This window comes from Nothoprocta perdicaria, unplaced genomic scaffold, assembly GCF_003342845.1.
Source record: "Nothoprocta perdicaria isolate Ctin4 unplaced genomic scaffold, notPer1 scaffold_341, whole genome shotgun sequence".
Lineage (NCBI taxonomy): Eukaryota > Metazoa > Chordata > Aves > Tinamiformes > Tinamidae > Nothoprocta > Nothoprocta perdicaria.
Genome location: NW_020455579.1, coordinates 310490 through 324275, shown reverse-complemented (window position 1 = coordinate 324275; position 13786 = coordinate 310490). Strand labels below are relative to the sequence as shown.

At 38.8% G+C, this 13786-nt stretch overlaps 1 protein-coding gene across 1 annotated transcript in view; it reads right to left on the bottom strand.

The window, feature by feature from the left end:
- WISP1 (WNT1 inducible signaling pathway protein 1) overlaps positions 1-13786 on the bottom strand; it is a 30960-nt gene that overhangs the window by 4122 nt on the left and 13052 nt on the right. Inside the window, exon 2 of the mRNA XM_026043914.1 lies at positions 4173-4452. Coding sequence (XP_025899699.1) covers positions 4173-4452 — 280 coding nt within the window. The remainder of the gene's footprint in view (positions 1-4172; positions 4453-13786) is intronic.

Genomic DNA, 13786 nt, shown 5'->3' with positions numbered 1-13786 from the left:
AGAAATATCATGTTTTTTTTTTTTTTTTTTTTTTTTTTTTTTTTTTATGCTCCAAGTTTATCCTGCTGCTACCTTAACCTCACACAGGACTTGAAAGGTTCGTCTTGAGAAAAGATGCTGCTGATGGCCATAATGCAGAACTATGCTGAGTTTGCATATATCTTCAGGATTCGGAGCACATCCTACTCCTGGTTCCAGGTGTTCATGGCTGCCTTGAGGTATACTCAACACTCTGATGTTGTGTCTGATACAGTGTGGAGGAAACTCAGGAACACAAGAACTGTGGAGAAGTCCATCAGCCTCCCATTTGATATCTGTGGCTTGGGATCTCAGACATATTTCAGCAATTCAGTCCAGATATGGCCTGAATTTTCCCCAGTTTACCTCTAAAGCATTTACTAATCCCAATTCCTAGCTGCTTTAGTATCCTTATTTTGAACAAATTATATTGCTCTTAAAAAGCAGGGAACATACATGCACTGTGTTCCTACTTTTTGGCATTTAATTAATATTTTTCATCTAGTCGAAAAGTAAATTYACCACAACAGTTACACCATCACTAGAATCCTGCCCTGAGTCACCATGTAGTCAGAGCAAAAGCTTGTGTGGTCAGAGTGGAGTGATTCAGCCTATAAATGACCCTACTTATGAGAAAGAACAGGTCAGCGAACCCTCTCATCTGCATCCACCTGCTTGAGCAAAGCAAGAGAAAGACCACGGGTCTGTACGGTAGCCACAAATAAGCTGTGAAGCCACTGATGGACGTACTTCCAATGACCCTCAGCCATGCACAGCACAATGTACACCACCACCGAATAACCTCGAATGTCACATTATAGGGAATGTGTTGTCATGACAGTAGAGACCCAAAAGGTGCATTGGATTGGGAATTTTTCAAGATCTCACTGTGAAAACTGCAGATCAATCCTCCTACATTACAATGTTAGCTGCAGCAGGCCTACTGAACACAAATAAAACACCAAAATAAAGAAATAACCAAAAAAAAAAAAAAAAAAAAAAAGAGAGAGAGAGAGAGAGAGAGAGAGAAGCAATTTGAAGGTATTTTAAAAAGCCTAGAAAGGCTAAGGAAGCTTTGAGATAAAATCCAGTTTCTGGCCCAACACAGGACCAGATATAACCATATCACTTTTGCCAAATGCTTATCTTACCTGTTCTTACTGACCGCTCTTGGTGGCTCCATGCACACCCCATACAAGTCATTTAAATGCTCTCACATCCTCTTTGCTTAATTTTAGATCTTTTCTAATCTTGTAAAATGCTTTTTAAGCTTGAGGTTTGAGCTTGTAGGCCAAAAGCTTGAGCTTTTGAGCTTTGTACCACAAACATGGAGAACAGCATCTGTCATGTCAGCAGAAGCTTCTTTGTACATCAAAATCTACTTATCTACATAATCTTCACAGTCTTCTCTGCATCTTCCTCCATCTCACTCTGTTGAAGCTACTCTAGTTCTTTCAGAATTTCTTCCTCAGTTATGCTTCTGTGACCTTTGATCATTTTCATTACTCTCCTCCACTTTCCACAGTTCAGTCCCATGTTTCCTGTAGCCTGGTACCTGAAGCTGGAGACCCAGCTCTCCCACAAGTCTTCGATTAAGTGGAGCAGGAAGACTTTCTGGATTTGTTGAAAAACTGTTCCAATGATTCCTTCCAGTATAATATACATATATATTTTTATAACATCAGTAAACCACTGACTACTCTTTAGTCTGTGACCTACTCCCCCACTCTCAGACTTATTTATAAATTACTGCTTTTGAACCAGTTGTTCCTGTTTCATATTTATGTGAATTTAGTGCTTCAGTGCACAGTGCTTCATTAGTGTAGCACTGTGCACTTCTCCACTGAATTTCCTCCTTTCCCTCCCAACCATCACTCTCATTTGCAAAATGCAGTCCTAACTCCCAACACCTCTGCAACGTCTATCTTTTTAAACTTTATGGAAATCTAACAAATGAAATTACTGCTGTACCARCTAGACTGGGAATACACAAAAAAAGACATCTGCCAAATCTCACTTGGTATGTCCTCCATCTTGAAAGTAAAACACTAATAAATACCCTCAGATAGCATTATTACACTAAATTTTGCACCCACCCAACAGAATTTTTAACAAAATCACATTTTCGGAGATTGATTGTGAGAATATCATGGAAAAAAAAAAAGAAGGGAGTAAGGTTTTATAAAGAAATTGAGATACAGAACAACCAGTCTTCTCCCATAACCCAAAGGGCTATTGCCTTGTATAAAATGAAACTAGATAGATGTAACATCTTATTTTTATCTCCCACATTTCTATGGTTTGTTTTTTTCATCTTTTTTCTTTTTTTCCTGGAAAATGAAACTGAATGGACAGATCATTATTTTCCAATTTCTCTGTCTTCCTTTCTACCATTTCCACCCTCTAGATATTTAAATTCTGTAATTTCTCAAAAGCTCAACAGGTAGAAGTACATAAGGAGTAGTATGTAAGACAGTTCATAAATATATTATCAACTCAAGTCAGCCTAAGAAAGTTTACAAGTTCTCTAATGTGTTCTCTATTCTAGAGTGGGGTTTCATCCCACAATGATGTTTGTTGCCATTACTGCGTTACTTTCATTATGCATTCTACTTGCAGGTGAACTTATTTTTTTAATAGGTGCTGATGAAGGAAAGCATTTTGCACTTCACCATATTCAGAATCACCTTTTAACTGCCTCCTTTCTCTTCCCTTTAGCATATCAACACTTTCATTCACTGTCKTCTTTCTGCTAGTGTATTACAAAAAGATTTTTTTCTCTGGAAGTTTCTAATAGTTCTGTGCATTGCCTTTTTCTTTTTCCATATATTTTCTCTTGTTGATATTTTATATGCATCACATAGAAATATGGTGAGAGTGAACTTCCTGAATGGTTGTTAGTTTGTTTTGGTACGCAGGCTAATGTAAAGTCAAGTTAATTTCTTACTACACTTCCTATTCTTCTCTTTAAGAATTTGTTCCCTTAGTTTAATTTATTTGAGGAAGTGCCAGCAGCCCTGAACTTCTCAGATGATTTCTCAGACTAGTCCCATATTACTTTTTCTACTGATTTTCTAAGTTTATTGAAGTTACTTTATTAAAAAAAAAATCTTTTCTCCTTTCTGTAGGTTAATTATTCTATCATTTCAAAGTCAACTCTCCCTGCATATTTCTTCCACTTTCACATTTTCAATTAGTGCCTCATTCCAAGTTTGATTCTGATCAAGAAGACTCTCCCCATTAATTGTTGTATATTGCTTATAAATCCAAACTATAAATCATAAATTCCATTAACAGTAAACAGTCTATGTCTTTTTTGATCATCTCTCTCTGTAAGAGCCCTTGTCTTCCTTTCCCTTTTAATCATTCCCTGAAGTTCTCATCAGGTCTAATTCCCTCTTTATTCTAGTCTGTAGAACATTTGAACACGTCCTTGGCACACAGAACACTATCTCATTTCCTTTTCCTCTTACTGTTCTAGAATAAGAACATTCCAGTCATACCTTTTCCTCTTAGTATTCTAGAATAAGAACATTCCAGTCATATGAGTTATCCCACCAAGTATTTGCTATGGTAGTTATGAAGAAATCCCTCTGCTTCATTAGAGCTAGCATGACTGGAGCCATTACAAGATTAAGGCTGGAACCTCAACTAGTTAAGTGAGAAACTTGACCTTCTTGATAGGATGACATTTTCTCTTCTTCCTTGGGATCTGGGAATAAATGCCATTCCTTAATGACTTTTTCTTTTTTCTTTTTTCTTTTTTTTTTGGCAGACATCCATGTTAATGTTACTTGCCTTTAAAGTCAACTGCTTCTCTGTCCTCCCTTCATCCCCAACCCACTACATCACCTGCTTCCATTATGGGTATTACAGAATCATCTCATTGCAAATCTGAAGACCTTCAAATGCTGGTTTCCTTCTTATTCTCAGCTGTAGCCAAATCAAACAGCAATAATTTGGAGGTCATTTTTCATCCAGCCAACTGTCAGGAGAATGAAAGCAGCTAAACTATAGGGATATAGAAGAGGATGAATGGAGAAGCTGAAAAATTTACAGTCATGTATTTAATGAGATATAATTCAGCAATGCTTAGACTCAGTGGAGCTGCCAGTGCTGTATATCTAAGTCAAAAATATATGTACATCACTTACGTGCACACACTCCTATTTCGTACCTAGGTCTGTCTCCACTGTAGTCACAGTACAGGCCTCTGTGGAAGTCACAGGTATCGGCCTCTGTGCAACTTTCTCCACGCTGTTTGGCACAGGTCTTGCAGCAATCACAGCCGTCTGTGACGAGGCTGACTCCTACCGAGCACCGAGGTGGTGACTTTGGACACTCGCATGGCCACTTGCAATACTGAGTCCGCGTGTAAGCCTCTGTCGTGGCAGGGACAGTGGGAGTCATGTCGGTGGAGGTCTGAGCAATGGCCTATGAACAAAGAAACAAAGCTTGGAACCTGTCCAGAGAAAAGGGAGCATCAAACCCCATGATGGTCATAAAACTCTCATCATGTCTTAAGAGATTTCAAAGAAACCAAAGGATAAGTGTGAAAGAGCAATGGAAAGGAAGCAGTCACTACTGTCTTGCAAATACCCCCACTTACCAGCCAAGGACAAGCACTGTGTAGCTTGGACAAGCATTCAAACCACACAACCCCAATCTGCTGGTGCTCAGCATTTTCCAGACCTGACTTCCCCTCTTCCCTGAATTGGGGTTCTCTCTCCATGCAGGAACACAAGCACATGTGTCAAGACATGACATGACAGCATGAGGTGATGTGTCTGTCTTCTATCAGTGCCACCCCACGCTGTTCGGCTCTGGGAGAGGATCATGCCACATCAAAGCCGATGTGCCTGTTGGCTGAGGGATGTCTCCTCACAAAGGCTTCACCATCCAGCAGAAGCTGTCCCTTCAAGTCACAGTGCAAGATAATGTCCATACACAGTGTTGCAGTGTGCAGGCACTTGAGATGTGCTCTGCTTGGCTTCCTCCTCAGGCTCCATGTTTGTGTGGGTCTTGTATCAGAAACATGGATAATATTTTGCTTCTCTCCACTGCTATAACACAGCACACCAACAATTCAGTTCCCTAACCTCAGCTCACAGTTCTGGAGCTATGAAATACAAAACAAATACCTCCCCCACCATGCATTTCCTCTAAGCACTATGCAACAAATATCCTTATTCCTCTTTTGTGGTGTCCAGATTGCCATGTACAGAGATGCTACTTATGATTCCTAAAGCAGTCRTGAGGCTCTATGTCTGTATATTGTCTGGTGATGAATTCTTTCAGGCATCACGCTGCAGTTCCTGTGATACTGCCTTGGCCCACACAATAAAACAATTGGGATACTTCTACAGTGATTTTCTGCCTCGTGGCAGATTCTGCTTTCCTAGGTGGAGTCACTGTGAGAGCTAGCAGTCTGATGAGAATAAATGAAACTTCATAATATTAGAGTTTCTCTCATTAATAGTGCACAAATATTTGCTAACACAGTGAGCAAGGAAGGAAAAGTTCTATGGGGAATATACTGCCAAGTTTCCATTTCCCATTCTACATTTTCTTGTCAAATAAAAGAGGGAACAAAACTGCAAAACAGTGCAATATGGGAGAACTGCTATTGTAAAAAGAGGTTGAAAAGTGATTTTATGTTAGACAGTAATGTTGCTCCAGTATACACATCCAAGACATTATTACTGAGATTAATGAAGTCCCAGGATGCCTCAGCTCACAGAAAATCAGGGAGCAAATYCACAGGGAGCAGAGATCTCAAACAGAGAGAGCACCTTCTGCACTCATCCAGTCCCTGAAGACTAAGCTCTGAGTACCTTCAAACCCCATCAGCCATGCTTGTGGTMCAGGCAGGCTGAAAATCAGCCCAGTGACAGAGCAAAGATGCGTCTTTGCTACCAGAACTACTGAAGAGAAAAGCTTAGTTATCCATGTGTGTCGAGCAGGGCACAGTAGCTCAGGCAATGGGACAGCACAAGTTATTTACAGGCTATCAGTAGCATCTAGAAGATGTTGCTGACCAACCTCACACAGTCCAGAGTCCCCTTCCAGGGACAGGATGTGCAAGCTACAACAATCAACGATGATTGCACTTCCTGCAAAAGGTACACAGGGTGGAAAGCCAAGGTTTAGAGGYTACTTGGGGGATCCCACCTTTTCCCTCCTGATTTGTGCTATGTATTCTTGAGATTTTGGCCCTCTTTACAGATTCAGATGCCTCAAGCAAAAAAGATTTCCATCACTATGGAGCAAAGTGCCCAACCCAAGGCACAATAAGGARATGTACCCCCAAGAATTACCATCCCACAGGCCATGAGCTGTCCTTTTACTGTCTTCTACAGCTTCCTTATTAACAGTCTCAGATTTAATTAAAACTCATTTCTAAACCTGCTACTGCAGTAYTTGAAAATGTATTAATTATCTTAGTAATTAATTAGCCTTTATTTGGAAATTGTTGACACATTGCTAGTCACTGCCAAATAGACAGTATGTTTTCTTCGGGCATAATTCCCAGTTCTATTAAGAATCTTTTACATAGAGTTGGCCTTAAAGTTGTCTAAGAAATCACATTTAAATTCTTGTTTAAACTAAAATGTACCAATATAATTTACTCCCTTTTTAAGGTTCCTTGATGGTGCCAAAGTTATTAAAAGAAGATTTTCATTTGAATCAATGAAAAATACAGGCCTTTAATGGTACTCCAAACAATTTGAGTAGATGCATCAACCTGTCACTTGAGAAGAGAGGCCTCTTCAAATGCAATAAACCTATTTGTTCTGTCAATGATCATTGAAAAAAAAAAGGTACTTAATAATCCAATCTAGATATATAGATAAAAGTTATGCAAGCTATATGCAGGATATTTTATATGAGTTAAATGAACATTTTCATACTAATCAGGGTGGAAAAGTGATGAAAATATGGAAGCAGTATCATCTTGTCCTAGGATCCATCACCCTCAGAACTTCTTCGAGAGCTGTTACCTACCAGGCACCAGTACAAGCACAGAACCTGTACCTCTTCCTCGCTCTATAAAAAAACACAATATAACAACTCCTTCCACAGATGCCATTAAGAAGAAATCACTATAACGAACATCATTCATAGCCTTTCTTAGTTATCAAAAAAAAAAAAAAAGCAAAAAACAAAGCTCAAGAATGATTCTTTAGGAAATTCATAATGAGAATGAAAAGAAACTTAAAACCCATTATCACAGTGAAGATTGTTTGCCAGGTTTATTTTGAAACATGACAGAGACAAAAAAAAAGTATATCTGCTAGGAAATTATTTTTTCAAGTACTCGTAATTAACTTTTTTTGAATACTTATTGCTCACACTCGGGGTCTGCAGTTTTATTATTTATCTTGGATGCCAAGGGAAACAACATTCACTGCAACTTATTTATGAGCTCTAATATTGCTTTTTTCTCTCTCTCTCTCTTTTTTTTTAAGAGATATGAACTAATTCTCATTAAATCAGGATGATACTAATCATGCCCTGCCATGGCTGATAACTCTCTACTAAAGTCGCTCATGACTTTTGTTTGGCAAAACCCAAAAGCCCTTTCTCTTTACATCTGCAGAGAAAAACATTTTTCAGGGAACAAATTCCAGCTAACTTATGTGTCCACATTCCAAAGGAGAGAAGAAGAAAATAATAAATGACATCCTGACATGAACACAGCTTCAATATTAGCAATGAGTTTTAATAGACAAGATACAAAATGGATGGCAGCATTTCAGCAGCATTTTCTACCTACTGGCAAAATATAATTACAATTACTTCTGGAAAATACCGTAATTGTAAGATTGTTTTAGTTCTGAAACCTTGAAATAGCAAGTTACAATGCTGAAATTAATGGATATAGTCCAGAAAGATATGGCTGTCTTTTACATAAAGCATAAGGAAATCTTAAGCTTTATATTTAAGCAACAAAGGTCTGAGACACAGAATTTAAAAAAAAAAACCCTATTTCCAGATCTTACTCATGCTTTAAACTATATATGATCACATTCATTCCACTATCTCAGCACTGTGACATTTTACTCTTAGAGTCTCTCTTTCTTTCAGACATTTATTTCACTGAGATGAATACTGCGTCCATGACTGGTGATTGATGGGATTTATATCTTCCATGTGGAGTCTGTGAAAAGATAAATAGCTCTGGGTAAACAACCATGATACTCTCTATTTATCAGGCCAAATTCCCAACTAGCATAAGCTGGAATTGCTCCTAGTGTGCATTATTATTCTTTAACAGACCTTCCTTCCTGACAATACATGGAGTAGGCCCAAGGGGAGAAATTAACCATTTTCTTCCACCCCAGAKCTTTACTGATAGGGAAAATTTTGACATTCAGAAAGGTCAGTGATTTGTCCTAAATTCAATTTACCCACTATTGGCAGAGCTGGCAARATGGTTATGAGAATTTTTCAAGCATCAATCTGTTCAAATTAAAACACTTTATCCTTTTTCACTGATTGTCCTTTGGTTCTTGCAGGTTACTATTAAAGAAGGACTTTTGAAATCTTCCTCTCAGCTGCAGAGGTATGAGCTGCTGCTTTTAGGGCAAATATGACGATGTGGACTTCTTTTAAATTCCAAGCAGCAAAACACTTTAAAAGAACACTTTTAAGCTACGTTTTGGATGTTACCTTTCAGGTAACATAAGCTCCAGATGTTATTCATAGAGGGATACAATGTGATCCTGATTATCTCCTGTCCTTCTTCTCTGACACGTTCACAGAAGAGAAGCAGTCACCGAGGAAATCTTTATTAGAATGTCATCCTTATGACGGAAAGGAGATTACCTGATCAAATCAGCCATTTTGCAGCCTGACCCAAGCAGCCTTTCAGTGGGAGCCAAGAACTGCCAGCATCAATCTTTGTTTAAAAATACACATTTTTGTGCTTTTCCCTTTCCCAAGATTGGCTGTCCTAAATAGAAACCCTGGAGCTAATAAACTTAACGTGGAGATGTAGGGACACATGTCCCAGGAAAGCATTGTACATTTCCACTGCCGGCAGGAAGGCAACACAACTGCTTTCTTTTGGGTCCACCTACTGGCTGAACTTGGTTTCAGCCTGAAGTAGAACGATGCTAACAAGTGATAGTGCACAATCTCAACTTTTCATCTGCTTTAATGAAATTAAAGCTTTAGATGTCATATCTAGCTAAAAAGACAGTTAGGGGTGGTGAATCTCAGGCTTATGGTTACTGTAGATCAAAGTATTTTCACCTCTGTCCACAGAATATGTGGATGGCCACCACATAACCACTCAGGAGAGAAGACAAGTTTATACCAACCCCGACTGACATCTGAGAGCTCTATTCATAACCCAGCTTGAAGGTCTTGGGAATCTTGGAGCTTTTGAACCTACGAAGAGTAAAATTTTATATTGTTTTCCTCCCACCAAATACCATTCCACAGCACTACAAAGTATTTCCCTATTGAAGAATACTCATRAATGCAGCTAAGGTGAAGAAAAGAAAAATATGGAAAGGGGACAGTTTTTATTTCACTGCATGACTGGTAAGTAACAGAATGATTTTAAAAGGCTAGAGTGGATGTTGTCTTTCTGTGGAAAGGGATGTTCTAGCACCTGAACATCACTGATATAGCGAATGTGTCAGTTTGCTGGAGAAAYTGCTTATCCTGTCCAGAAAACTCGTAGGTCAGTATGACTTTATGTGTAATTCCAGGCAGAAGGTATCTCACTATGTATGGCTGAGGTGTGATAAGAGAAGCAGTACACACTACAAGTCAAGAGAGCAAGGTGTTTTTCTGGGCCACTGATATGCCCATCAGTGATGAAAAGCAGGGTTTAAATCTGGTTCTTGAAGTAGAACTTTGTTTCTTACCTATCTCAGTTTGGACTGAGTTAAATATTGTATGATTAAGCATGATTGTTTCATCTGAGATGGATCTATTGTCAAAAAGATAGTTCTTACAGTGAAAGCAGCAGTGACCACAGCACAATCAGCATTTCCTTTCCGCTAATACTCCTGCTACAAATCCCCAAGGCCCCATGAGCACTCAGAAACTCTGTCATAACATAATACTAGCCACAGCGAAGTAGCATCAGTAAACAGATATAAATCAAATTCCACAAGGCATGCAATAGTAGGAGGAAAATATGATTATTGGGATCTCAAGTTACCCAACACACAAATGAGCTTCTAAGTACTCTATTAAAATAGATCCCAGACATGAAATCTCTTCAACATATTGTAAGACAGACTGAACACAGAAAATAGAAGACAGTTTTATAGATTATGGGTGCCAGGCAGATTTATTCTTCCTGTGTCTTGTTTAGGCTGAGCAGAATGGGAATTTATGCCTGATGCATAAAATTCAATAGCCTAAGAAAATAAATTATCCCAAATTAGGTAATCACTGCTATGCATCTGTGAGAGAGGAACAATCAACTTCCCACAGCATTATTTGGGAAATATATCTCTGGGAAGAATGTAAACTGACGTTTGGAACATTCTTTTCTAATTCAGTTCAGACAACTAAAAAGTAAAGATTGTATATATTTATCTCTGCCAAAAGAGATAAATACTGCCAAAGCCTCGCAGCTTTTTCACCTTTTTTTTTTTTAATTTTTCCATAATGTTCTCCTATCTTTCTGAMCATTCAGAAAGGACGGACTTCACTACTAGAAAGTGACCTGATAAATGTCCTAGTCAAAACAGCTCTTGTTCAGAGTAAGTGCACCCAAAAATACTGTGGCATCATTAACAAACTGACAGCACCACAGTGGGCTCTACCAGTTGTTTATTAGAAACCATCCTTGACTCTAAGGATTCTGTGGATCCTCACTATCCTTGAGCTCTAAGAAGGTTTCAACATCTTGCATTGCACATGCTTAATCTGTGCAGCTAAYGAGCTCATCTGGTAAAAAAAGCAGAGTTTGAAAATTAGCATGGACCATCTGGAGGTGCAACAGAGAAGAGCCTGCAGAAGAATGGAGTAAACAGACTTTAATTTTAGAAAAGTAGAGAGAACAAATAAGAATATATTTGTACTGTGCAAGGTCATGGGGTTACAAATCATTCCAAAACTGCACAGAACAGGATGTTGACACATGAGCCACAAGTCGAGTAACAAAAGCACTATCATAGCTCCGGCTTCTGGACAAGACCAGATTGCTCTGGCAGATGTTTTACTTTGTAGTTAACTATGCTCTGCATTCACTTGTCTCTTATTTTTCAGCCATGGCCCTGAACTCAAAGAGGATGACTCACCCTCTGCTGTTACTCTCTTGGGGACAATCTGTTCCCAACTGGGAGAAAAAAAAAGGAAATAAAATTAAGATGTTACACCTTTTCCCCCCATACTTCCCCCATCTCCTCCACAGACAAAAATAGTGTTATTTGATGGCTTTTCTCAAAATCATATTTGTTTCCATATTTCTTTTATTCAGAATACAAATCTGTATTTTCAAGTGTCAACTATTTTCTACCTGTACTTCCAGAACATTTTGAGATATTGAGAAAATGAGGAGTCCAGAACAGAGCAAGTAAGCTGATGAGAGACCTAAAGCTCATGAGCTTGGAGGAGATGCTGAGGGTGCTGGACTTGTGTGGTCTGGCAAAGAAGAGACTAAAGGAGGATCCAATAGCAGCTACTTGAGAGCTAAAACAGCTGAGTCAAACTCTTTTGAGGTAGCAGAGGGTATAATATGGGATGCCAGACATATAACAAGAGACTTTTAATCTGAACACTAGGAAAGCAATGCACCACTGAGACAGGTCACAAGAGGGCTGTGGAATACCCTTCTTGGATATTAGATTGAAGACCTCCAGAGGGCACTGACAACCAACACTTCTAGGTTCCTTAGCTTGCATAGCTTATCGAAACCACATACGGGATATGTCCATAAAGCCAGACAACCAACACTACATCTGCACAAACTCAGCCCTGCATTCTGTTATCTAAAGCCTGGTTCTTGTTCAGAGAAAAAAAAGTTATTTATTTATTTATTTTTTAAGCAGTATGTTTAATGAAGACAAAAGAAATTTATTTTGCAGATCCATCTCCTCTCATATCATGAGCACAGCTGATATGTTATATTCAGAACATAATCATTATTTTATCTGATAAGAAGAAACCTACCAGAAGTCTGGGTTTGTGGCTAGTGGCTTTCAAGATAATACAAGGAAAAGAAACTGCTGCTACTTCTACAACTTTCATGGCCTCTTTGGAACTCCTGGCATGTGTGGATTGGTCCAAAAAAACTAACTTTCATGTAATACAGTGTCATGTCATTATATCAAAGCCACCTTAAGAGTCTCAATGAAAGATGAACACCTTTCGCCAAATTCTTCTAGTTACGTAAAAAACAGATGGGGCTTACAATATGACTGAACARACATCAGCATCTCTAGGCAGAGAGCCCCATATGGAGAATTTTTGCTCGAATGTGGCATATTTTGATACCTCAATCTCATAACATTTCATAAGTTCTCATAGACTATGTGGATGAAAGGGATGTAGGTCGGCAATACACTTAGGACCAACAGGAGATATCAGACCTTGTAGATACCAGGAGAACCTGAAGCTAACTCAGAGTCTGACTGCTGAACAGCATGGCCCAGCTTGTAATGATATGTCTTCTCTTATCCTTTGCCAGGCAAAATCATGACAACAGTCTCCTGTAGCATCTGAAGTTCATTAGCTCTGTGTGTGCAGAGAGATCAGTAAAGCAGCATTAGCAGGTTTGATACAAAGGCATCCACACAGATATCTCTCACAGACTGATCATCTGATCTTGATATAGTGGAGCCTTACTACTGATATGAAAGCAGTGAATCCTCATAGTAACATGTAAACCAGATGTTTAACCAGTACCCAACTAGAGCCCTAGGCATTTGCTAGAAAACCACACCAGGAACCCTTTGAAACCCAGTGCAAAAGACAGGTAATGTCAAGTTGGATGTTAAGTTGGGCAGTGACACAGAGTAATGGCAACACTGTACTTGTACGTACAGATAATGCTAAACCCTCTCCACGTGATTACTGTTTCAGGAATATCAGTCATGTTCTTTGGTCTCCAGCTTAGCTCTGTTATGCTTCTGGATTCTCTCATTAGCTCCTCACTACAAAGGCAACCTGATTTCCTTGAAGATGCTGGGACAGCTTTTGTTCTTCAGCCATGAGGATTGGGATCCAATGTGACTCCTTCTTCCTCCTGGACACTTCTTCCTCTCACCRGCAAAGTGCCAAAGAAGAACTGCTAGGTACAGAGTTTACGATAATGAGGGGGTATTGGAGGCAGCACAACAGATAAAGCACCCTGACCTACATTACTTCTAATCATCATTTTTTCCTGATTTCACTCTGCACATGAAATCTCTTCTGCTTCTTTCAAAATCCTTGTAAATATTTCCTTTATGTTTGYATGTGTGATATAAACTGATACACACAGAGAGTCACAAATAAAGCCAAATAATCTTCAGGTTCAGGGAGCTGAAGAAAAGTAGCAAAGAATATATGCCATAGAGCAAAGCTCTAAAATCACTTCTGAAAGGGAATGAAGAACTGAAATCTCTGGAAACACATTATCTTCTTGATATGTTTTCTTGCTAAAGTTGCTTTAGCTATGTTACAGGTTACCAATGTCAAACAGCTGCCTATTAAAATCTCCCTCAATGGATTTAATTGGTGTCTTTTCTTTTCTTTTTTTTTTTCTTTTTTTCTTTTTTTTTTTTGAGGGGAGGGAGCCTCGTTTCTTTCTGGGAAT